General features: G+C 40.3%; 2 protein-coding genes across 2 annotated transcripts; one reads left to right on the top strand and one right to left on the bottom strand.

Annotated features, from left to right (window-relative positions):
* The first annotated feature begins 291 nt into the window (after positions 1-291).
* Positions 292-21,384, top strand: MKRN1 (makorin ring finger protein 1). The gene is made up of 8 exons (XM_036926157.2): positions 292-645; positions 7,040-7,168; positions 16,736-16,965; positions 17,420-17,646; positions 18,818-19,032; positions 19,780-19,890; positions 20,447-20,585; positions 20,948-21,384. Exons 1-8 carry the CDS (start codon positions 467-469, stop codon positions 21,158-21,160), a joined length of 1,443 nt encoding a protein of 480 aa, XP_036782052.2. The 5' UTR covers positions 292-466; the 3' UTR covers positions 21,161-21,384.
* On the bottom strand, positions 9,749-11,003 carry LOC118928933 (swi5-dependent recombination DNA repair protein 1 homolog). Its single transcript, XM_057504830.1, has one exon. The coding sequence runs from the start codon at positions 10,913-10,915 to the stop codon at positions 10,223-10,225; it is 693 nt and encodes a 230-aa protein (XP_057360813.1). The 5' UTR covers positions 10,916-11,003; the 3' UTR covers positions 9,749-10,222.
* Positions 21,385-25,438: the final 4,054 nt, after the last annotated feature.

The following is a 25,438-nucleotide window of genomic DNA, read 5'->3' as shown; positions in this document are numbered from 1 at the left end:
TATCTAGCTCAAGGTTATACAGCTAGTAATTGGTAGAGCCAGTCAATGGGAAGGTCTAGATTCAAACCCAGGACCCAAATCTGCACCCCTTCCCCAAGCTTCTGCTAGAAGTACCGCTCTGGGTTAGCAGCCCTGAATTGCGGACTTTGCCTTCCCAGAGACGGAGCCTGGGCGCAGCAGGGGATTGGGGGGGGTGTCCCTCGGCGGAACCGGCCTCGCCCCGCCCCGCCCCGGCCGTCCCCGCCGCCAATCAGAGAGCGCCAGGGGCGGGCCGCGGGCGCTCGGGCTCCGGCCGGCAGTGGAGCCGCGAGAGGGCTCGGAGATGCGACGCGGCACGGAGGGGAGCGAACGAGAGCCTCGGGTCTCATTCCCCTCCCTCGCCTCGCCACCTTCTCCTCCCCGCGGCCGGGCCGGAACTATGTGATCCCGGAAGTTCCGGTGCCATTGCTGTGTGGGATAAACAGTAATGGCGGAGGCTGCAGCTCCCGGAACAACAGCCACAACAGCAGGAGCGGCAGCGGCGGCGGTGGCAGCGGCCTCCCCCACCCCTATCCCCACAGTCACCTCCCCGTCCCCGGGGGCGGGGGGAGGGGTAGCAGGCAGCGACGGCGGCGGCGGCGGCTGGACTAAGCAGGTCACCTGCAGGTGAGACGCTGCGCGGCCGAGCGCTGGGCGCGGAGGGGGCGCGGAGGGGGGCGCGGGCGGCCGGGTGGTGGTGGGGTCCCGGCGCTTCGCCGCCGCTGCCGTCTCGGCAGCCGCCGCAGCCTCCCCGCCCGCGCTGCGTCAGTCGCCGCCGGCCGCCGAGGCCCGGGCGCGCGCAGCCCCGCTGCGGAGCCGCCCGGCCGAGGGGCGCGCGCAGGGAGAGCGGGATGACTCCTCCCTCCTCCTCACTGTCGCGGCCTCCCGCGTCCCCCCTTCCCCGTCCCCTGCCTTCAGCTCCGCAGGCCCGGGAAGGGCGGGTGCTATCGCCTGGAGCCGGTCTCCTTGCGGTCCTGCCGGCCGGGGAGCCAGGGCGCCCGGTGGCCAGGCCCGGCAGTGGTGTCATTCGTTTGTAACGTCTCCTCGCGTCTCCGCCCTCCGTCCCGCGCGGAGAAGTAGCTTTTGTTATTTCTTCTTTGTATGTTTATCGGGGTTGGCGTTTCTGAGCGTTGTCTTAGAACGAAAGGCCGGGTTTGTCTCCGCCTTAAATTTTACGAGCTGCCATTCCCCTCCCCCGGAGAAACGTTTCCCTTTTGAAACCCATGCATCTAACTGCCGGAGGGGGTCAAAGAGCTGGTCGCTCCCCAAGGAGAGAGGTTTTGTTTGGTTTGGTATGTGAGATGAAAATATTTGGAAAATTAAGGAATTAGGGAATGGCAATTATAGGGACGTGTATACGCATGTAAAAAATGATCCGCCTGCACATAAAAGATTAGGGCATTTAATGGGATGTTACACTTGGATTTTTGAAAAGTGATGGGTAGCGACTAGAAGCTTTTGTTTTTTATCGGTTGAAAAAATCCATCTGAAACGCGGGTTTTCACCTAGTTGGGATGATTTATGTGCAGAAACGTAAAAAAAAAATTCTTAATACACAGAACTCACTGTCCTAGTGTTAACAGCGAGATTGAAGCGTTCCCGGTGTTTAGTATGTATGATACATTTAAGGCATGAATGATAAGCTGAATTAAATTAATTTTCAGTAACGAGATGGAGAAAGCATAAAAGCAATTTTGGTAGCTTATCTAACCAGTTACCTGGAGATCCTAGGAATGGAATGAATTGCATATTACAAAGAATGGTAATTTTAAAAGATCTGTCGTGGAGCCAATTATTTGGGTCTCTGCTTCTCTTTTCTTTGCAATGCTGCAGTTGATTTTTACTTGCTTCTTGAATTTTTTCAAAATAATTCAAGTAACCTTGATATTCCTGAACTTTTAGCCATTCACCCTGCAGCATCAAATCTACCTCTATACACTGAAAATAATCTTCCTTGAATATGTAAATTCTTTAAGAACTCCATACAATGTCTTGATTGTACCCATCATCTCCCACCTCCATATCATCTGACCTTGAATCCCCCTCCACCACCCCGACATTGCTATAGTTATCTCATTATTATCCTGTTGTGTCTGTAACTTGAGCCCAACTTTACATCTCTGCACAGGTTTCATGATCACGTCTACACTTGCCCCTCCGCTAGGCACTTTTCCCTGGTTTATTTCCTCTTTTCTAGTTCTTCACTGGTTATCGAGTTCACAACAGAGCTTCCCAGATCAGTCATCCTCTTTGCCGGCCTTTAGGATCTTTGAGTTAATTAAATAGCCTAGAACATTCCTGGACCAGTGGAGAGCTCTTTGCCCATGAACCAATAGGTTAATCTGATATTTTGAAAAGCATTATTTAGAAGTTCAGGCTTAGATCTGCTAGTTTTTGTTTTTCATATGAACCTGTCGTAGCTTTTACTTGAGAAAGTTACCTAAAAAAAAAGTACAGGTTAGTTGATGTGTCCTAGGTTTTAATATTTGACATCATTTTCAGTTGTTACAGGTACCAACATGATGTCCTATTTTAAAAAGTTTCTCCTTCGAATAGGGGAATATCCAATATAGACTTTGAGCTCTTTAGAGCAGGGGCCCTGTTTTATGGTGGTATCTGTAGGTAGTGCCTAGTTTACTCAGTCAGTGCTTGAATTGATATTGATAAACCTACACCCAAAATTACCCACTTCAGTATGTGCTTGTAAGATTCCTCTGCTTTCATTAAAAAAAAAAATGCTTGTAAATTAGCAAAGACAATGGATTTAACAGAACGTGTGTATTTTTCTGGCACAACCTCATTCAGTTACTCAGTGAATAAGCATTAGTTCCTAAAGTGGGAGATCATACTGCTAGATATTAAAGGGAATGTAGAAATGCCCAGTGTTGTAAATGTTTTCATTGTGTTTGATAGCTAAATCTCCTTCAAAGAGAATTCAAAATAGTGATCTATTAAGAATACCTGTTTCCCCAATTTTGGAATTTGCCTGAGGCTATTTTCTTCACTGATCATATAATCCTCCTAAAGGTTGTTTGGACGGTGGGCCCTTGTCTTTAATTGTTCAGAATCATCTGTATTTTCTTGTTGGTTACTGCTTTCTTAATATCTCTTGAAATTCTGTTACATTCTGTTTTTTCTCTGCAGCATAAGGAAAGCTGACTGGTACCTTTCCCAAGCAACCGTATTGTGCTGCCACCACCAGGCCGTTTTTCATATCTTTTGTTAACAGAAATAATACGAAACAAATGTTATTGCTTCTAGTTTTTCTTGAGTGTGTGGGGTTACAATACTTAAAGAAAAGTTGAAACTTGCAAATTGTAATTTCGAATGTAGACACCGCTTTATTGGGGTACTTCTACGGTGGTAGGTGAGTGTTCTGGTGGCTCAAGTAGTACACATAAACCAAGTGCTTTTTCATTTTGATTTTTGAAAACATTTTTTTTAAGTGTAGTTATATAGCTTAAAATGAATTAAATTCTCCCACAAAGCCTTTATCCAAATGTTGTGATGTCCATAGTGTCTGTATCTATGTATTATTTGCAAACTATGTAGTGTTTTTTTGAAAGGGTGACATTGAAAAAGTTAATGCAGCCCAGAGAAAGAAAAATTAATTTGCTACTGGCACTGTGTTTCACCATGACACCTAGCTGTCTTTTTAGTTTTTATTAAACAAATATGTATTACATGTGTAGGTACAATAAGAGGTAAGAAGCAGAATAGATCATGGTCCTTAACCACCAGGATTTTACAGTCTAGTTTGAATAACAGGGTACATGCATGCATCAAAAAGTAAATGTCAAGATAAGAAATGTCACAGCAGATTAAATGATTAAACGCCAAATTAATTCATATTCTGTAATTTCTATAAATCCCCTGTCAGGTTGTTAGGATGCCTAGAGGTGTAGGGGAGGGTATTGCTTCATTCTGTTGTACCATTACAGGTTCTTATTGGGGTTTCTTGTGATGGATTTGGTGACCATGCTTAGATTTCTAAGAGGTACAGCTGTAGGACCATTCTAGTGAATTTTATTTGTCTTTATTACTGGACAATGTCTGCTTGGAGTCTTAGAATCTTCAAGGTGGAAGGAATCCTAGAAGTTCTGTGGTCCAGCCTTTCACCAAAGGCACCCTCAGCCCAGGCAGTGGCATCAAGGTGAACTTGGATGGTGGATTTTTGGTGGTGGCATTTAAAAACAAAACAACAGTGCTTATTTTGTTTGGTTTTGTTTTGGGGAGAAATTCTTGGGAATGTGTTGCCTCTTTTCCTCTTTCTGTTACTACACTATCATGTCATAATCTCTTAGTAAGAAGGGATCTCACTGGGGATTATTTATAATTCTGGGTATAATGTTAGTATCACTGAAAGACAAAAGGCAAGTAAAACAACCGAAAACCCAGACCATACCTACCAAACTGCCACATAAAGTAATGTGGCAGTAACAAATTAGGGCTTGTTTTCCAGTGTTTCTGTTGATTCTGCAGGATCAGGTGATTTTGTGTCTTGAATTCCTTCAGTGATGCTAGTTCTGGACTTCAGGAACTTTTCATTGCTGGATAGTTCTATTTCTCAGACCTTAATGTTGAGCCAGACTCATGATGTAACTTCTTGCCTATGTTCACTTCGTCAGGAATGGTGCTGGAAAGAAAAAGTTATCCTTTTGTCTCCTCCCACCTAAACTACTCTAGCTACTTAAAATCTCGTGGCATGACATCTAGGTCTTGGTTGCCGTACTCTTTCTTAACTAATTGGTTCATGTGTACCTCTTAATGCACGGTCAGAAATAAATGTGGCCAGGGTATGGGCTGGTGGGGCAGAGGAGAGATGTGAGAATGAATGTGCACAGTAGTAACGACACTGCAGTTACTTTTTTTTAAGTTCTTAAATCTAAAAGGGTGGGTGAAAGAGCTTACTGAGGGCCACACAGCCAATAAGTGACAAAGCTGGGATTTAAACAGTTTTCCTAATGCTGAGCCTATGTACTTTTTATTACTTTACTTGACTTTGTTAAGTTACTTAACAGGTTAAGGTCAGCAGCTGTCAGGTAGTGTTTTGTGGAAGACATCATTTGACATAATGAAGAGCATCGTAAACCTAAGTGGAACGGTTAAATGAATGAGGGCATGGCAAAAAGGGATTAAAGAACAAACCTAAAATTCCAAGTATTTTGCCTGAGATTTAGAAATGACCTTCCCAGCTGTGATCTCTAAGTAGATAGTTTATCAAGTCTGAAAAATTCTAACAGTATGTACATCTCTGACCTCAAATTGACCCCAAAGAAAAATTGACAGTGTAGATACCTTTGTCATAAGTTTACAGTGTGAGAGTGAAAGTTCCCGCTGGGCCTGGCTAATAGTAAACAACTGTATTAAAACAGTGACACTTTAAAATGAACAACTGTGGATACCTTTAGATAGATATTTTGAAGCATAATTATGCCTTAGTGGTTGATTACAATGTAATTATCCCTGGCTTCTTTAGTTGGTTTTGTTTTCAGTGTTAATCTCTTCATTTATGCAGTCAAAAATTAGCTACTGATAAAAGTGGTTTAACTCAAATTTGGGATACAGCTTCAAAGCTTGCAGAACGTTGCCCTGTAATTGAGCAGAAGTTCAAATCTGAGTTAGGTTAAGTTAAATCTAATGGGAGTTGAAATTAGGTTAATTATCATTATAATTTGACTTCCTGTTACATTTTTATGTTTTCTTATGGACTACAACCCTAGGGCTCCTCAGGATCTTGATGATCAGAACTGTTTGACCAAGAGTTAACATTCTTTCATTCCGTATTATCTGTTGTCACATAGAAGGTTCACTAGACCCTAATCTCGGAATAGGACCTTTCACATTTCAATTGGAGGCAGCCTTCAAGTCTCCTTGGGTCAATAGGAGTCTGTTTTCTCTGTATCATTCAAATCAGAGGGCAAGTGGAGTGAGCTTACTGCTATTTTACCTACCATCTCTAGGTAATTAACTTTCTTGGATACACTGATGTCCTCTTCAAGGCCAATTAACACACCCAGGAAATAGGTACTTTTTCCTACCTGGTACCAGCTGTACATAGATGCATCTTTGGGGAGTTGTGGCCTGGCAAAATTAAATCTTCATAACCCTGCTCAAGAGACAGAGACCAGTAAAGGACCAAAGCATAAGACAGTGAACCCTGACAAAAGCCAGTGATGGGATGATCGTGGTGGTGGTGGTTGTATTCACTTTTGAGGATTAGGGTTATTTACACAACAGAAAACCGACCTGCCACTTCCTAATCCAGTTCTTTAGAGAAATACAGATAGCTACTCCACTCCCACTTCTGACTTAGTGGATCTAGGGTCTCAGTTCGCATTTTTAGCAAATTCCCAAGTGGTGCTGCTGGGGTAGGTCCACTTAGAAACTGAGTTGGACTGAGTCAGACTCTGATACTTGGCATTAGAAACTGCTAGTTAGGTATACATGGAATCCTTTAAGGCAGAGGAGAAACCGCTGAGTGAAGAACGTAAGTGATTTCCCTGTGCCTCTACTTGTGCCGCAGTCTTTACTTGTATATTTACATGTGGCTTTAAAAGAATTAAAATGGTTTCCTGAAGAACTAAAACATATATAGTAGTCTGACCCTTTCTGGTCTGAGTTGTTTCTTGCTTCTTTATCTTTGATTTTTTTACAGCTAGAGCTGCCATTATGGCTAAAGTTAATGGAAAATGAGAAGCTACCTCCCTGTGACGGTAAACCGAGAACAGTGGTCAGACTTAACCTGCAGAGACAAGATTAATGGGACCTCAAAGTTTAGACTTAAATTGATACATGTATCTATAAGCAGCCCTCCTGTGGTGCTCTAAAGGATAATTGTATGGTCGTACAGTTAGTTCCTACTTTGTGTTCATTTCACATGTATGTGTAGAATATAATAATAGAATGTGTAACTGGTATACAGCACTAGTATATTACTGGTGGGATATATTGGCCCTGAGTTTTTTGAGTACTGGCTTTAGTCTTTTTTAACCCAACTTTGTTGTTGTTTGACTCGCAGGTATTTCATGCATGGGGTTTGTAAGGAAGGAGAGAACTGTCGCTACTCGCACGACCTCTCTGACAGTCCATATGGTGTAGTGTGCAAGTATTTTCAGCGAGGGTACTGTATTTATGGAGACCGCTGCAGGTAAGAATTTGTTTACAAATCAGTTTTGTTCGGGGGTGGGTTAGGATAAAAAAAATTAGAATAAAATGCATAATTCCAATAGCCTTCAAGTAATAGATTTAAAATAATTCTTCGAAACATACTTCTTAGGAATGATAGTACACTGACAGACATTCCTCACTTGGAATGTATTGCTACATTAAAAAAAAAATCAGTTTGTAATAGAGCCCTGAATTTAAATAATGCCTGAAGAGCAACTTCTGCAAACCTAGGACTAGGGTGAACATGTGTTTATATATGGCATTTCCTTTTCTTTTCTTTTCTTTTTTATTGTTTATTTGTTTGTTTTTATTAAAGTATCACTGATATACAATCTTATGTTGGTTTCAAATACACAACCAACCTATATTGTGCTTGTGAATTATTGTGCCTCTTAATCCCCTTCCCTCTCTCCCCCAACCCTCTCCAGCCCATCCCCTTTGGTAACCACTAGTCCCTTCTTGGTGGGCATTTTCTTTTCAAGACCAAGAATGAGGTGCATATTTGACCAAACAGGACTTTTGAAACAAGTTTCAGTTGTTCTCTGTTAATACAAATTATGGAGAGAAACTAGGATTATAGTCATTTGAAATAGTGTATTAGGTTACTAGTTAAGAGGCTTGTGAATCCAACTAAACTTTCCTAAACTCCCACCCCTGAACTTACAAGAGTAATTATAAGCTCAGATTTAAGGAAAATGCTTGAGAAATGTCTCCAGTATCCATCTCAGAATGTTAGAGAACCTAGAGGGATTATTTATGAAGTAATCTATCCTTATTCATTGAATTACTGCCATAATCCTGTTAAATTGCAGTTCAGCAATAGTAAGTTGTGCTTAGAAATTGAATAGAGCTTTTCTTTATCTTCCCAAGTCTGAAAACATCTAGGCATATTTTCTACTGATGTTGAACAAGTTACTCTGAACTTTAGCAGCTTAAAAACATGTATTATCTCATAGTTACTGGGGATCTGGAATTTAGGTGTGGCTTATCTGGGTGGTTCTAGCTCAGAGACTGTCAGGGGATGGCAATCAGGATTTTGACCAGGGCTGCCACCCTCTGAGGTCTTGACAGGGGTGGACGATCACTTTTAAGATGGCTAACTCACATAGCTGTTGATGGGAGACCTTATTTCCTCACCATATAGACTTTTCCCTAGGGCTGCTCTAGTGCCCTCACACCTGGCAGCTAACTTTCCCTGGAGCAAGCAGTTTGAGAGAGAAAGCAAAGATGAAGCCACGGTATCTTTTATGACCTAGTCCCAGAAGGTACACACTGTCACTTCTACTATATTCTGTTCATTACAAGCAAGTCACTAAGCCCAGCCCACATTCAAGAGGAGAGATTGGCTCCACCTTTTCAAGGATAGAATGTTGAAGAATTTTGGACATACTTTAAACCGTCACACTAGGTAAGGCATTTTGGCAATGTCATAGCCAATTTTAGTGTCCTGTTACCAGAAAAGAATCATGTCAACTGTTGGGTTCAAATGCTTAGGTTTCAAAAGATAGGAAATTACTGATGGGTGGAATATTAATCTTAGGTCATTCAACATCTAGTATACTAGGAAATCTGGTAAAGAGGAAAAGAACAAGATACTCATGCGATTGTAGGAGCTCGGAAATGGAGCCCCCCGATACCTGAGCTTTGTGCTTACCTGCTTATTTTTTTTATTGCACTATTGCTGGATGAAAAAAAAATGGCACAATGACACTCTCCTCAAAGAAACAAAAATACCCAGATATGTCTTTTGTAGTCACAGTATTAAAGGGGGAAAATTTGTTAGAACTCCGTCCTACTGTGAATGAACAGTTCTTTGTAGTAGGATGGTCTCTGCAGGGTTTCTAGACCAGCTTAATTGTAGGGAAGCTGGGTTCCTTGACTAGTCAGTTAGTTGAGACTCCTTATAAATTCTGTCCAGGGAGAGAACAATTAAATGTTGAGAACGGAGATGAGACTCTAAAATGCTCAGCAGAGAGAGACAGGGAGCATGCTGTATGACCAAATGAAGAAAAGTGTGGCTGGTTAACAGATGAACCTCTTATTTCAGAAGAGGTACTCATCTGATTGAGTATGTAGGCAGAATGCATGGGAAATAAGGTTAAATTTAAGAAATGTAAGCTAAGGCCTAGGCTCTGTGTTAATCAGCTTATTTTGTCAGGTAGCTTTGCTAGCCCCAAATGGCATTCCATGTGCCCCTTGAGAGTAAGTATACAAGCCCATCTTCAGCATAACGTGGTATTCAGTGGGCCTCCTTGTGGGAAACGGAGGTTGAAGGCCAGGGAGTGAGGTAGGTGCCCTGTTTTGGTGAGGCTCTGGTGTTCAGGCAGATGCAGTCTCTTCATGAACTGCTTTTCTTTTCAGTTTTCTTGATAGTAAAGGTAACAGCTTCCTCTTCCTCTTTGAGGAATGATCCTGAGTTGAGCTGGTTTTAGAGTTCTTAGTATAAAGTCGAAGAAGGTAGGAAAACCTATGTACTGATAGTGTTCCTACAGGGAAAGTTTAGTGGTAATTGTTTGCAACAGGCTGATACAGGTGATTATTATTATTATTATTATTATTTTTAATTTTGGACATAGGAGTTTAATTAATTACCCACTAGACCATCCCCATGGAAACGTGGTAAATAGATGGAAACAAGGTTCATAAACTTAGGAGAGAGGCAGGCATTTTTAGATCAGTTTCGCTTTAGACAATCACCAGACTGGACTACTTTTTAACATTTAAAATAAAACTTTTTTTTACCACAATAAACAAAACAATGTATTAAAACTGACTTCCAGAATTGCCCAAATTATTTTTTTAAACATGATTTAAACTTTTTTTCTACATTACTTTAAATGTAAAGTTTTCTTTTGCAAATTTTTCCAAAATACCAAATTTTCAATTTAGAAATTATTTATATTTTTATGAGGCCCTAAATTGATGTTCGTTAAGATACCTTTCTCTAAGCCCTAATAGTTTATACCTTCCATTTAAAATATATAAGTATCTTTAAAGTTGTCATTCTCAAAGACATTCTTGAAAAAATTATGAATTAAACACCTATAAATTCTTCTTCACTTCTGTTAAAGTGTAGCAGTTTATCATCTAATCCATACTGGTCTATCAACTGAGTGAGGCTGAGTTTCTTGTTTTCCTCAGATATAACTGACTGCAACTCATAAAGCAACAGCTGGCTACAGCTTCTCCACTTCTTTATTAACAACTGTAACTGAGACAGGTCATTCTTCGATCTATACATTTTGACTAGTTTTAGCCTCCGAAGAAGGTCTTCTTTCTCCTGAATCTGCTTCACCAATTTTGCTTTTTCTTCATTTAATTCTTTTTTTGGAAGATTTTCATTCACAAAGTCATCCTGGAGATCAGTACATGACCCACTATCAAGTGACTTGGATTCACATACATTGATATTCTTGAAGGTATTTTTTAAATATGTATTTTCTTCAGATTCATCGTCTATGTGTTTAATACTTTCTCGAAATTCCAAACAGTTTTCTTCTGTTGGAGATGGTTTTTCTGAAAAGGTCTTATTTTCTTCATTTTCTACTTTAAGACGTTTTACCACACTGGAGCAGGAATTAAATGAAGATCTAGTTTTCCTTAGTCGTTCTCTAAGTGTTGCACTCATAGGTTGTTTTCTTGAACTACTTGTACAGGGAGATGGTAGACTGTCGCAGGCCTGTGGAGTGCTAGGTAAAATCACAGCTGAGTCGGATGGACTTTCCATCTTGAAAATGAAATCTTGGTTTACGTCTCCCTACGGCATTCCCAGTGTAGAACACGCGCGCAGCCGAAGCCATGAGCGGGTCCGGCTCAGGGGCCCAGGTGATTATTAAAAGCTTGATTATAGACTAGCTAAAGAAGTTATCTTATGGAAGGGCTTGTTCTTTTTTTTGAGAGGGCTTCTCTCATATTTATTGATCAAATGGTTGTTAACAACAATAAAATTCTGTACAGGGGACTCAATGCTCAATGCACAATCATTAATCCACCCCAAGCCTAATACTCGTCAGTCTCCAATCTTCTGAAGCATAACAGACAAGTTCTTACATGGAGAACAAATTCTTACATAATGAATAAGTTACATGGTGAACAGTGCAAGGGCAGTCATCACAAAAACTTTCGGTTTTTTTTTTTTTTATTGACCATTAAGGAAAGTTTCATTTATTTATTTATTTATTTATTTTTTTAAGATAATTATTTTTTATTGAAGGGTAGTTGACGCACAGTATTACATTACATTAGTTTCAAGTGTACAACACAGTGATAAAGCATTTATATACATAATTCTAGGTTCCAGCTATCACCCTACCAAGCTGTTATAATATCTTGACTATATTCCTTATGCTATACATTACATACTGGTTACTTATTTATTTTACCATTGGAAGTCTGTCCTTTTTTTTTTTTTTTTTTTTTTTGGTGAGGGCATCTCTCATATTTATTGATCAAATGGTTGTTAACGACAATAAAATTCTGTATAGGGGAGTCAATGCTCAATGCACAATCATTAATCCACCCCAAGCCTAATTTTCGTCAGTCTCCAATCTTCTGAGGCATAACAAACAAAAAACTTTCGGTTTTGATCACACATTATGAACTATAAACAATCAGGTCAAATATGAATATTCGTTTGATTTTTATACTTGATTTATATGTGAATCCCACATTTCTCCCTTATTATTATTATTATTATTTTGAATAAAATGCTGAAGTGGTAGGTAGATGCAAGATAAAGGTAGAAAACATAGTTTAGTGTTGTAAGAGAGCAAATGTAGATGATCAGGTGTGTGCCTGTAGACTATGTGTTAATCCAAGCTAGACAAGGGCAATAAAACATCCACGGATGCAGAAGATTTCTCTCAAAACAGCGAGGGGTGAGGTTCTAAGCCTCACCTCTGTTGATCCCCAATTTCTCACCTGATGGCCCCCCTGCGACTGTGCCTGTCTTAGGTTGTTCCTCCCTTGAGGAATCTTACCCGTCTCTGGCTAACCAGTCATCTTCCGGGGCCATACAGGGAAATGTAAAGTTGGTAAGTGAGAGAGAAGCAATATTGTTTGAAAAGGTTAGCTTTTTACTTCTTTGCATATTTATGCCCTGTGGCTTCTATGCCCAGCATTTGTCTTGAGGTATCTTTACCACTTGGAAGAATTATGATACTCGGTAAATTCGATATGAGGCACAAATTCTATTTAAGGGTTGTAATTAGGAAGGAAGAAGAAAAGCTATAGAAGTAGCAGACGGAAGAAAACATGGGAAGATTGATTATTTCTTTGACATATCTTCTTGTAGAGTAACTTAAGCATGTATAGGTTTTAAACTACTAATTAAATTGCATACACACATTAACATAATAGGAATACAGTTACATAACCAAAGCAGACCTATATTTACCAGCCATCTCCAGTGAAACCAAGAAAACCAAACTGAACTTGAACAGTCTGAGAGAAATCAGACAAGTTAAAACAACCCATTCCTGGGAACTGTTCACATCCCATATATTCTTTTAACAGTAGATAGTCTGTAGTTGTAAGATTTTGGAGTGCTACAACTTGCACTTCTCCTAATTCTTGGTTGAGTTCGACAGTATAGATCCAGTCAAATTTGTTGTTTTATGGAAGGGCTTGTTTTAAGACTGCTTATTTTCTTGTTAAAATTATACCTGGGGATTTAAACCAACTTTTCTCTCTTACTCTGTAGGGATCTTTTTGTACAACTTGATGCTTTAATAATTTCATATAATTTAACTCTTCATTGAGGGAACAGTTCATAATGAAAGGAGACATCCTAGTCCCAATAATTCAGAAATGTTAGAGCATCAGGGTTTCATAGTGGTGGTGCTGTTAATTAGTGAGGCCAGGTCTTCATTGCTCAGGTTCTTGTGCACATTACAGGACATCTAGCATCCTTTGCCACCACCTCCTAATGCCACTGGAACTGCTGGTCATCATTTCTGAGCACCCTCTGGAGAAAGGGCGGTGTTGCCTTGGTGGGCAGCCACGCTTGTGGTGGATCTTGCTTCCTTTGGAGGCGCTTTTCCCTGTGGACCTACTGAATTCCTTAAGTTCAACTCTTAAAGGCAGCTGTCAGAACTCAGAGTGATTGGGGTGGGGAGTTGCAAGCCAAGTAGAGGGAAAAGTGTCTATCTTCTCTTGATTAGAGGTAGAAGAAAACTTAAACTTCCTTAGATAAGAAAATACTTTATATCAAAGTACTCTTTGCAAGATGTGAAAGAAAAGCTCAATATTGGTTTCAGTGTTGTCTCAGCATTCATTCATCACTTAACTGACTAAAAGAATCAGGATTCTGTGATAATCCATTAAATAATTAATTTAATCACTGTAGCAAAGCTGCTGTTGTAGATGGTTAAGCAGGAGTTGGCAGACTTTTTCTGTACCCAGCCAGAGAGTATGTATTTTTGACTGCATAGGTCCTACAGTCTCCTGTAGTGCAAAAGCAGCTATAGACAATACAGAAGCTAGTGGATGTGGTTATTTTCCAATGAAACTTTATTTGGGGACACTAAAATCTGAATTTCATGTACTTTTCTTGTGTCATAAAATGGTCTTTTTTCCAACCATTTAAAAATATCAGAAGCTTTGTTAGCTCTAGCTGGATTTGACCTGCAGGCTGTAGTCGGCCATCCCTGCTCTTAAGGAGATCGTGCTTCACTGAACCATATTTGTCATAAGCACATTTCAAAATGGGAGCCTTGCTTTTTCTTTTTCTTCTTACTTTATTAGTTTTATCTTATTTGTACTTGTCTTTCTTGGTGCTTACTCACAAGCCTTCAGTTCAGAAGTATATTTTATACAGCTCTACTCTGCACTAAGGAAGTAACTGTCTTACTTCCTTAATGTTCTGTAATGTCTTTCTCTAAATTGATATTATTTTCCCTTCAATATAATTCCATAGAATAAAGTTATATTTTTATTTGATAGGCTTTCCTTCTCTAGAGGAGCTCTGAAGTTGACTAAAAAGTTAATTTTTAAGATAGGTTCATACAGTGTGCAAGGACACTATTTTATTTGTATTTGACTCCTTAGTAGGTGGTGCAGTTCTTAATGCATGGTAGATGCATTATTTTTATTGCCAGACTTATTTCCTAGTTTATTACTTGGTGTTGATCCAAAAACCTGTTGGAGTATGTTCATTTCAATCATTTAGTCTGTACTTGAAACAGATTCTTTTTCTATGACCATAGAAAACTGTAGAATACTTGAAAGCAAGAAAACTTCATTTTTTGAAGAAATGTGGACATTCTAGAGAACTGATAATTCTGTGCTTTCAAAAATTGTATTATACCTTGTTGATTCCTTGATAAATGTACCTTAAAACCAAAATGTTCTCCTTTGAAAAACTTCGTAGTATTTGCGATTTGTTAAATAGATGTCGATTTGCATAAAGGGTCTATGAAATAGGTATGACACCCATATTTCTCTCCTTTGCCATATGCATTTTAAGAAGTTTTCAGGGTAAATGACTAAAAAACAAGAGTTAATACACAAGACTTGAATGCTCATGTACAAGAACTAAGTACATATAACACAGTTTAGATTTACTACCTAGATTATGATGGTGATGAGCATTCAAGTCTTGTGTATTAACTGTTGTTTTTTAGTCATTTACCCTGAAAACTTCTTAAAATGCATATGGCAAAGGAGAGAAATATGGGTGTCATACCTATTTCATAGACCCTTTATGCAAATCGACATTTAATTTTTATTTAATCCTTTAAAACTTTCAGAAAGCCTTAAAGGCTTTCTGTGATAGTGGAGCTGGCATTTTAAATTCAAGCCTCTCTTAATTCCAAATCGCAGGTTTTTTTCTAACCTAAAGAATGTAAAAATAATTTAAATATTTATCAAATTCCCTTTCAAACCAGCAAATTACTTAATCTGTAAAATGAGGATTTGGAGCTGGATTTCTGAGGTTCTCTACAACTCACAGTAAACTTCAGAGCAGTGCTGTCCAGTGGAACTTCATGTGACCATGTAACTGCTCTATCCCGCTGTCTAATAAGGTAACTGCTAGTTACCCATCTTTTGAACACTGGCTAGTGCAAGGACCAATGCACTGAGTTTTAAATTTTATTTAGGTACAAATAACTAAATATGGCCAATGGCTGCCATATCGTATAGCTTTAGAGCCACATTAGACCTAGACCACCACTTATTTGGCAGTTACATCATTTGCATCTTCTGTAAAATGATAAAAACACAAACAAACCCAAAAAAACCTTGAAGATGAAGTGAGGTAGTCCAAGTGAAAGAGCTTATTTATGCTAGTTTCTTCCCCTGCTTCAGGTTGCATGATTGCAGTCTGGAATAAAATACTTTGGATTTTCATAGCAGGATATTCAAATTCATTGTACTGCAAACAAAGTAGGTTCCCTAATGGTTAGAGCAGGAATATGAAAGTTTGAGATAATATAATGATAAAGGTAGTGCAGCAAATGTTTGCCATAAGCTAAAGGATAGTCTGTAGTTTTACTTCTTTTTTAGATGTAAAAATAGACACTTGTAACACACATGACTGATGGTTAGTTTTGCCCAGTTAATTAGTTGCAAGAACTGCTAAGTACATATAACACAGTTTAGATTTACTACCTAGATTATTAACTTACTGTGTCTGAATGAATCTTAGCATAAAATGCTCAAAGAGTTATAAGGATTTTCTCAAGCAGAAGGTTGCTTCTTGAAGGAATAGAGTTTTTTCTATATTTAGAGATTCAGCTTAATGGTTTAATGATAATTTTATAAATGAAAAGGAATGAGAAAATGTGTAAGGTAAGAATTTGGAAAAAAGTAATTAGGTGAATGAGTGGATATAGGAAAAGACAATACATACTGTAGATTTTGTAAATATTGTCTTGCCCTTTTAATTTGGAGCATTTTATGTGTTGATATAATGTTCCACATTTCTGTTGTTGAATTTGAGTGTCATCCTTGTTCTGATCAGTCAGTTTTGCCTATACAGTTTGCTTAGCAGAGTTGCCATGGGAGCTATAGATTGTGAACTATCAGAAACTCCTGATTAGAGTGAAATCTGAAAGGTAATAGATCTATAGCAGGAGTGGGCAAACTATGGACCATAGGCCAAACCTGGCTGAAGGCTTTTTTTTTTTTTTAAGTAAAGTTTTACTGGGCCACAGCTACACGTGGTTGTTTAAATGATGACCTGAGGCTGCTTTTGAGCTATAATTGCAGAGTTGAATGGTTGTAACATTGATGGTATGACTTGCAAAGCCTAAAATATTTAGTGTTTGACCCTTGAAAGTTCTCTGACTACTGGCCTATGGCCTTGATTCTCAAAGTATGGTCTCTGGACCAGCAGTATTAGCATCATGTAGGGGCTTCTTAGACATGCAGAATCATGGGCTCCACTCCAGACTTAGAAATTAGGCATCTGCCTTTTAACAGTTTCCCAGTTGATTCATATGCATAGTATTTTGAAAAGAAAAGGACAGGATCAGGGAATAGATGTATACATTGCATCTAGAGGCTTCTGGTTAGACAGTGACTGCAGACTTTTTAATTTTTTCAGATACGAACACAGTAAACCATTGAAACAGGAAGAAGCTACTGCTACAGATCTAACTGCAAAATCATCCCTTGCTGCCTCTTCAAATCTCTCATCAGTAATTGGACCAACTGTTGAAATGAATACAGGCGAAGCTGAGTCAAGAAATTCAAACTTTGCAACTGTAGGAGCAGGTTCAGAAGATTGGGTGAATGCCATTGAGTTTGTTCCTGGGCAGCCCTACTGTGGCCGTAGTGAGTATTTTGAAGAATAAAAACAAGATAGGGGGCTAGACAGTACTTCCTCAATTAGCTGACTTTTTACAACCTTCCTGCTTCTACTCTTCATATTTAGCCTTATCTTAATACTCTAAATTGGATTACCGAAGACTTTAACAGATTGAGAGAGTCCCAGTAGTTAATGAATTTAGAGTGTTTAAAAAAAACTGAAGCCTCTCTTCTTTAATCAATACAGTTGCACAAGAAATACATAGAAAACTTTAAAAAAAAATACAGAAACCTAATCTTGGAAATACTGGCATTAGAAGAAATTCTTTTCTTTCAAGAGTAAGGGAATTAATTCCATAGACTGTTTTGGAGTTTAAAAGTTCCTTTCACTTTTCTGTTCAGTTAGGTTCTCAGTTATCTTTTAGTTCATATATCTGTCTTACCCATTTTGGACCTTTACCGCCCTTTTAAACATTTTCAGCTGCCCCTTCCTGCACTGAGGCACCCCTGCAGGGGTCAGTGATTAAGGAGGAGTCCGAGAAGGAGCAAACCGCAGTGGAAACAAAGCAGCAGCTCTGCCCCTACGCTGCAGTGGGAGAGTGCCGCTACGGGGAGAACTGTGTGTACCTCCACGGAGACTCGTGTGACATGTGCGGGCTGCAGGTCCTCCACCCGACGGATGCCGCCCAGAGGTCACAACATATAAAAGTAAGTCTTCAGGGAGATACTGTGTTAACAGGTGCATCTTCCCTTTCACAACATTGTTGGTTTATTTCAGAGAAACATTTGATAAATTGAATGGTTTTCCTCCCTGGGCTTCTTGAATGGTTTATCAAGAAATCATTGCTTTCAGAACCTCAGACTATGGTCTTTTTTTCTTTTTCTTTTTTTAATAACAGCTTTTCTGAGATTCACGTTCCTAATAGTTTACTCTTCTAAGATGCACATTTAATATATTTATATGTAATATGATGATAATGTTATGTCAATTACACCTCAATTAAAATTAAAAGTATGTGATGTCTTCACAAAAACTTATGCATGAATATTCGTAACAGCACTATTCTTAAATAGTCCCAAAGTGGAAATAGCTAAAATGTCTATCATCTGATGATTGGATAAATAAATTATAGTCTCTCCATATGATGGAATATTACTAAGAAACAAAATACTAATACCTTCTAAAATATGGATAATCTTGAAAATATGCCAGGTGAACAGAGCCAGTCAGAAAAGGCCCCTTATTTATATGAAATGTCCTGAATATGCACATCCACACGTGAGTGGTTGCCTAAGATGGAAGTGTTTAGGGAGAAGGAGGGACTGGGTTTGGGCTTTCTCTCTGAGGTGATGAAAATACTCTAGAAATATTGACTGTGGTGATGGTTGCATACCTCTGCATATACCCAAACCCAGTTGTGTACTTAAATGGATTCTATGGTATGTGAATTGTATCTCAGTAAAGCTCTTCTGTTTTTTTAATGTGAAAATTATGTGCCTGGTACATAAATGTCACCTAATAATGTTAGTTTCCTTCACCCTTATTTTTGACAGGTTGTAAATTAGGGCCTTAATCGTAATTGCATTTTCCATCTAGAAACCAGAAAATCACCAAACTTGGAAAATTGTGTTTAGTGTAGGTAACAACAGGGGTTGAGCTGCAGGGTAGAGAAAATGAGGTAATTTTTCAGTTCCTGAAGTTGAGTCCGCATAGTTTGACTCTATAGTAAACTCGCCAAATGTCAGTGTGCCTGTATTCACGTGTGACCACAGCTGCTTTTAATATCAGACTGGGGTAACGCATCATGAGCTGTAAGCGAAAGCCTTTCATTATTATTCATTGACTTGGTTATACTTCTTCTCTTTCCACCTCTTCTAGTCTTGCATCGAGGCCCACGAGAAGGACATGGAGCTGTCCTTCGCCGTCCAGCGCAGCAAGGACATGGTGTGTGGGATCTGCATGGAGGTGGTCTATGAGAAAGCCAGTCCCAGTGAGCGCCGCTTTGGGATTCTCTCCAACTGCAACCACACCTACTGTCTCAAGTGTATTCGCAAGTGGAGGAGTGCTAAGCAATTTGAGAGCAAGATCATAAAGTGAGACTCCTCCCCAATCTTCGTTTGTGCTTTCTATTTTGGGGAAGAATTTAGTATCTTGTGCCAACTTTCAACCAGATGGACCGCATTTAAGTGCATGCATTTTATCTTGAAACGGGGGTATTCTGATTGGGATTTCTTTGTATTTCAGCTAGCTTCTAGGTTAGTTGGTATATCTACGTTTATTTGAATGAGGAAACCCTATGTATCAGTTAGTAGAATCTTCGTGCTTTTTCTGAGGAGATTGTGTTTAATGGATTAGCCAGTTTAGGCTCAGTGAACAAACTTATCTAGCTCTGAATGTATGTTTCCTGACGTTTTACATTTTCCACTTTCCTATTCCATCCATTAAGCTAGCCAATAATCCACCATCCTTTAAAGATTGTTCTCATAACTGAACAAAAACTACATAATCTAAACAGAGCAAAGTTACAAGAAATAAATTTATTTAAACGAAAGAAAAAGGAGTCTGTGTGAAATGTCTTCTTTTGTTGTTTTTTGGGTTTTTTTTTTTTACCTAAGATTTTTTTAACAAACTGGCTAGCCTTTGAGTTGACCTTACGAAGGAGTTTCTCTTGCCTCAGAAGAAGTGGGCAGTTGTTGACAGTGTGTGGAACCCCATTAGGAAATGCCCATGTGCCTTTCAGTTAAGTCTTTAAATCTGGAGGAGACACACCAGGGTGTGGCCTTGAAGAAGCTGGGCCTGTAAAGGGGAATTTGCATTGCAGCCTGTTCATTGTTTCCCAGGTCCTGCCCAGAATGCCGGATCACATCTAACTTTGTCATTCCAAGTGAGTACTGGGTGGAGGAGAAAGAAGAGAAGCAGAAACTCATTCAGAAATACAAGGAGGCAATGAGGTATGGGCACTGCAGCCTTTCTCAAGCTAAGATCCCAGGGCAGCTTGGGGCTCCCTCTGAAAAGAACAGTGCTGCATTATATACTCCTACCTCCTTCCTACCCTTTCTTTGACTTCCCAGTACAGTTTATTTTGTCACCCCAATAACACCTCCCGTTAAGAATCTTGCTATAACACAGTCCTTGGGGTGCATGCCAAGGGACTGTGTTGTAATGAAGTCTGCTGCTGGTAGCTAGAGCCCCATGTGTGGGGCTCTACCTTACTCTGAGTCTGTGTCGTAGTTGTCCTATATTCTTGTGTGGGGGCTTTCTAGAAGATTTTCTCTCTGCTGGATCTGTGGTACTAGAGCTGTTCAACAGCATGGACTTAAACAGAGCGTCTGTTTCTGTTAGTGTTTCTTGCATTAGCACACACGTTTAAGAACACACCTTGGGGAGGGTTGTAGACAGGCATACTGGTTCTACCCCTACCTGTCTAAAGAAACCCTGGATGATAGTCAAATACAGTACAGACCTGAAATCCACTGTGAATAAGGGTTGCGATATTTTCCTTTCCAGCAACAAGGCGTGCAGGTATTTTGATGAAGGACGTGGGAGCTGCCCATTTGGAGGGAACTGTTTTTACAAGCATGCGTACCCTGATGGCCGTAGAGAGGAGCCACAGAGACAGAAAGTGGGAACATCAAGCAGATACCGGGTAACTCTCACTGTTTTTTTAAAGGAGGGGAAGTTCCACGCTATCAGTTGAGCCCTGCACAGGTTGGGGTAGGGGAAGGAGAAGATTAACACTCAGGTCTGGGAGTGAGACTATAGTATTAGAGGAGGAAACCAACCTCAGAAAACGGGGAGGGCTGTGAAAGGAAAAAATAGAATGCTTAAAGCTCTAGCCTAAACAGTTTGCATCAAGTAACCAGAGGGGAGGAGTTGGTAAAGTCGAAACCCTAAATGAGAAGTCTGGTTCGTCATGCCCTCTGTGTGCTGGACGTTTTGCCTTAGAAACCACAGAATAGAAGATGCTACTCGACAGTGCCCTCCCTATCACGGCCTTGTTTTTTACAGGCCCAACGAAGGAACCACTTCTGGGAGCTCATTGAGGAAAGAGAGAACAGCCACCCCTTTGAGAACGATGAAGAAGAGGTGGTCACCTTTGAGCTGGGCGAGATGTTGCTTATGCTTTTGGCTGCAGGTGGGGACGACGACCTGACAGACTCTGAAGACGAGTGGGACTTGTTTCATGATGAGCTGGAAGATTTTTATGACTTGGATCTATAGCAACTTTGCGTGGCGTGTGAACTGGTCTGCTGAGCCCCAGACAGTGGCCGTCCCCTGTGGTGGTGTGGCAGCGCCCGTGTCTCTCTCCTAGGCAGGCCTACCAACTCCAGGTGCTGTCGTAATAATATGTTCCCAGGGCCTGTCTTCTCAATCCCTTGCCTTTACCCCAGGAGTGTGGTGTTCTCCCTGTTTAAAAAAGTTACAAAAATAAATCTTAAAGTTAGTTTTTTTGTAACCTGAATTTAACTGTCAGACAGTTAGTGTAGGTTTGTTGCGTCGCCTGTTTTCGACCAGACTCACACAGTCCCAGGGTGATGTTTATGGACTTCCCATACTCGTTTTGAGGACTCCAGGTTCAAAAGTAACAGCATTGGCCCTGCTTTGGGGTCCAAGAGTGGGGTGATGGTGAAGGATCTGAGCTGTGGCAAGTAGCCTGCTCCAGACTTAAGAGGTGGAGACTTGAGGTTTCTGGTGGAACCTGCACATATGTGTTTTTACATCTTTCCCCTCCCTGTGCTCCCCACCGTGTGCACTCGTTCAGTGGTTTTGGTCTCTTGTTTAATTGCACACACGTAATACTACTGGGTACCAGAACCAGGTGCGAATGTGTTGAGATTTTTACTGTGTTTAGCATGATAGGAAAATTACAAAAGAACACATATGGAAGAAAACAGTGGCATAAAATAAGTGCAGAGTTGGCAGTTGACTCCCAAGGGCTGATAGATGGTGTGAGTGTGTGTGTGCATGTGTGATAAGCTTCTCATCCCTGCATAGACGCAGTGCTCTTAGCCTTAGTGGAAAACTCGGTCTAGTGGTTTGTCAGCCAGTGTGGCAAATAGATCTTAAAGGGCAAAGCAGTGTATTGGTAACTGTTAGTAGAGCAGTGCTAACTCTGTCTACATAAACAGAGAAGTGGACTTAGCCGTAGCTATTGGCTATCCCATTATGTCACCACAGGCTGGGGCTCGGCTACACAGTTGTACTTACTGCTTTATGATCTCCAAGCCTTTCCGGTCCGGCACTTTTTGACAAAGTTTTGTCCTCGTTTGGAGTTTTGTTGTCAAGTTTTTGTGGGTATTTGCCTCGTTCATCCCTGAGCTTTGCAGGTAGACAGACTTGATTCAAAACTGTGTCCTAAGGTGTTTCTTGTAGTGGAGTAACTGTTTGCAGTAACAAGTCACGCTTTTCCACTAAAGGGGGAGGAGGTGGACATCCACAAGGCACGCTAAAGTTAAGTTGTTAGAAGAGTTTCTTGATTGGACATTTTAGCTTTGAATTTTGTTGCTCTATTTCCTACAAATACCTTGGAGATACTCCTGATTCGTCCATCTACTGCATTGATTCCTTGGATCCCACCCATTCTTTCACTTTAAGAAAAAAGTAATCGTTGCAGAGGTCTCTGTATTTTGCAGCTGCCCTTTTGTAAGAAGCACTTTTCCCAAATAAAACAATAAAAAAAAACCTTAAGTTGGCTTTCCGTTTTGTGTTGTGTTGTTCTGAGATGTCAAAGCATAATAATTGTTCCTTTCATTGATCCTCTGATCAGTTCATCAGTTAGTTTCTGTGGCTGTAGTTTCATTTCTGTTGATACAGTTTCACTGAGGGAACTATATCCAGACATCTCGCCTGCTTAGAAGGGTTTGAGAGCTAAGAGGACCCCATACCAGCTGGGATCCTCAAGCTCTTCTGTGTGTGAGAATTTGCAAAACTACCTTGGTTGCCTTTGTCGACCAGTTTTCTGCTGCCGTGTGCTTGTAGTTGAATCTGCTTTGTACCTGCAAATAGCAGGTAGGTCACAACTCTTTGAAAGGGTATTTTGTATCCTAATTATATAGATTTTTGTATTAATAAAATAACCATTTTGCCACTCCTGTGGAAGACCTTTGGTGACTTTTTGCAGTGCCTATTTGTAAAAACATTGCTCCTTAGTTTTAGTATCTCTGTTATGAATTTTTGCCATTGAAAATGTTCCCACATCTAGGAGTGATGACTTATGGTAGTCATGGTAACGGGTGGATCTGCTGAGTGGTCTGTTTCTGTCAGCTCATGGCCCAGCTGCTCCCTTATGCAAGTGTTGAAAAGTCCACCTTCAGCTGCTACTCATCAGGCCCCGCTGGGGACTGTGTGTACCTCCAGAGTGATGCTGGAGGGCCTCAGGCGAGGCAGACATGTTGAGGCTGTGAGTGGGGGAGAGAGATTTAAAGCCTCTGTTTTTTGATGTCTTTAAAGTAGGAAGAGGCGCATCAAAAGCTGTGCTATTGGCGTTATCTGAGTCTGCTGTGGGGAGAACGGAGTAGGGACGGCCCAGGAGATGATAACATTGCTTCTGGAGGGAGGGAGGCTGATGTTAGGACCAGCCCCCTTTGTGTCCTGGAAAGAGCATTGGAAGCTTATCTGTTGGCCAGTTCCTAGTGTGCGTTGCTGCCCGGTCACTGTCTTGAGGGTGGTTGCCAATTGCAAAAACAGGTGGGGGACCAACAGTGATGGGTGAAACTTCTCACTCTCATTCACACAAAACTACAATCTCAACCTCTCCTGCCACCACACAAAGTAAGTGGTATTCACATCTGTGACTAACTCCTGTGGACATAACACAGATTATTTTTTTAAATGTTGCTGGAAACAGTGAAGCAAATACTGCCAAAGATTTGGTGGAGGGAGGAGGTATGATACTGATAAAGGTACTTGTAGTCATTGTTACTAGTGCCATTCACCAAATTTCCAAGAGTCTGCTTTCTGGGTGCCCATCTGACCTTCTTAGGCTGATGAAATGGGAGCAGAAGTGGTATCCTTTCCAGATGAAAGTTTTTTTAAGAACCAGTCCATGTTTGGCCTCATTCTCCCCTTTTCCAAAGCAACAGATCATTTCTGAGAAGGTGACCTTCCACCAGCCTGGGTTGCGGTGTGGGAGAGAGGTGGAGTGGGGCATTCAGTTGACCTCTGAGGGACATAGAACATGAGCATGAAATAAACCTTTGGGGTAAACAGCCACTAAGATTTTGGATCCTTTTCTTATCACAGCATAACAGCCTGTCCTGGGTTGAAATACCTGTTTAAAGAACTTAACTGTCATTTCCTAAGGAAAACTAAATAAAAGACTTAGTATTTATAAAATATTCAGTTATTTTTCCAGTTTATTTTAGGTACCTCTATTCAGGGTAATCAAGTAAAAAGTAAATTACAGAGTCATGAATACATGGTATACAGTTGTTATTAAGAAAAGCATTATTTCAAACAACTTCTTTGCCTATGCTTTGATAAAAAATACTACTAATGGACATATGTACTTTTGTATAGAAGGATGAGGCTTTGCTATAGTTTTTAAATATGTCAGAAGCATTTTTTAGTTAAGTTGAGGTAAATAAGCTAGCTAAAAGATACATTTTTAAATCTCAGACACTAGAAGCAGTTCCTGAGAGTTTCATGGGCTTGAGGAGCAAAGTGACTTACCTCTAAATGGGAAATGAATTTTTAAAAAATTTAAACAGGGAACCTTTGTGATTCTTATTTCTGGAGTGATTACCACAGGCTCATTATCTCCTCCCATCACCGTGTTTTATTTCTTCTCATAGTAGGACTCACTTCACAAACATTTGAACAGGCTTGCATTTTAGGTAAGAGAAGTGCTCTGCAGCGAGTCATTTTAACAAGAAATGCGTATTTCTTTGTATTGAATGACAGGATGAGATCCATTGCTGATAATAGAAAATATCTAAGATTTTACCCAGAACTAATCAGGTCTTTATTCCAGCTCCCTCATCAGTGCATAAAGAAACATACCACACAGTGCCCAAAATAAAAGTATTTTTAGGTTCAGATGATATGTTACGTTTCTTTTTTACCAAAAGTTTATTCTCCTCAATAAATACTAGAAATTGACTCCAGAAGCCTTGACCCCACTCCTGTCATTGCCAGTAGTGGACATAATCTAAAATGTAAAACTACTGAGACAAAAGGTTGGTTTAAAGGAAAACTCATGTATGGTGATATATTTGCCCTCTTAGAAGGGGCAGCTTTTGTTTTTACTTAGATGCATGCAGGTGCACAAACTCACTTTCTTCCCCTGCTCTTGCCTTCTGTGTTAAACTGGTAATGGATAACATTTTTAATGAAAGGAGGGTAACCATTTGTTTTACTATTTGAGCCCTTGCTGGGCACTGTCCTTGCACTGGAGATGCTGTGAGTGCAGATGAGGCCAGAACGGTGTTTGTTGCCATTGTCCACCTGATCCCCTCCATTTCCGACGTCTTCACAGTTAAGTTGGTGCCATGTGACCAT

Source organism: Manis pentadactyla, chromosome 7 (genome assembly GCF_030020395.1).
Source record: "Manis pentadactyla isolate mManPen7 chromosome 7, mManPen7.hap1, whole genome shotgun sequence".
Lineage (NCBI taxonomy): Eukaryota > Metazoa > Chordata > Mammalia > Pholidota > Manidae > Manis > Manis pentadactyla.
This window is presented reverse-complemented; position numbering and strand designations above follow the sequence as displayed.

Bases quoted from the DNA above. Each gene is read 5' to 3' on its own strand.
- LOC118928933 (XM_057504830.1), bottom strand. From the start codon at position 10,915: ATGGAAAGTCCATCCGACTCAGCTGTGATTTTACCTAGCACTCCACAG.
- MKRN1 (XM_036926157.2), top strand. From the start codon at position 467: ATGGCGGAGGCTGCAGCTCCCGGAACAACAGCCACAACAGCAGGAGCG. The intron at 17,647-18,817 runs GTAAGTCTTCAG...CACCTCTTCTAG, and splicing joins AGAGGTCACAACATATAAAA to TCTTGCATCGAGGCCCACGA. The intron at 19,891-20,446 runs GTATGGGCACTG...TTTCCTTTCCAG, and splicing joins AAATACAAGGAGGCAATGAG to CAACAAGGCGTGCAGGTATT.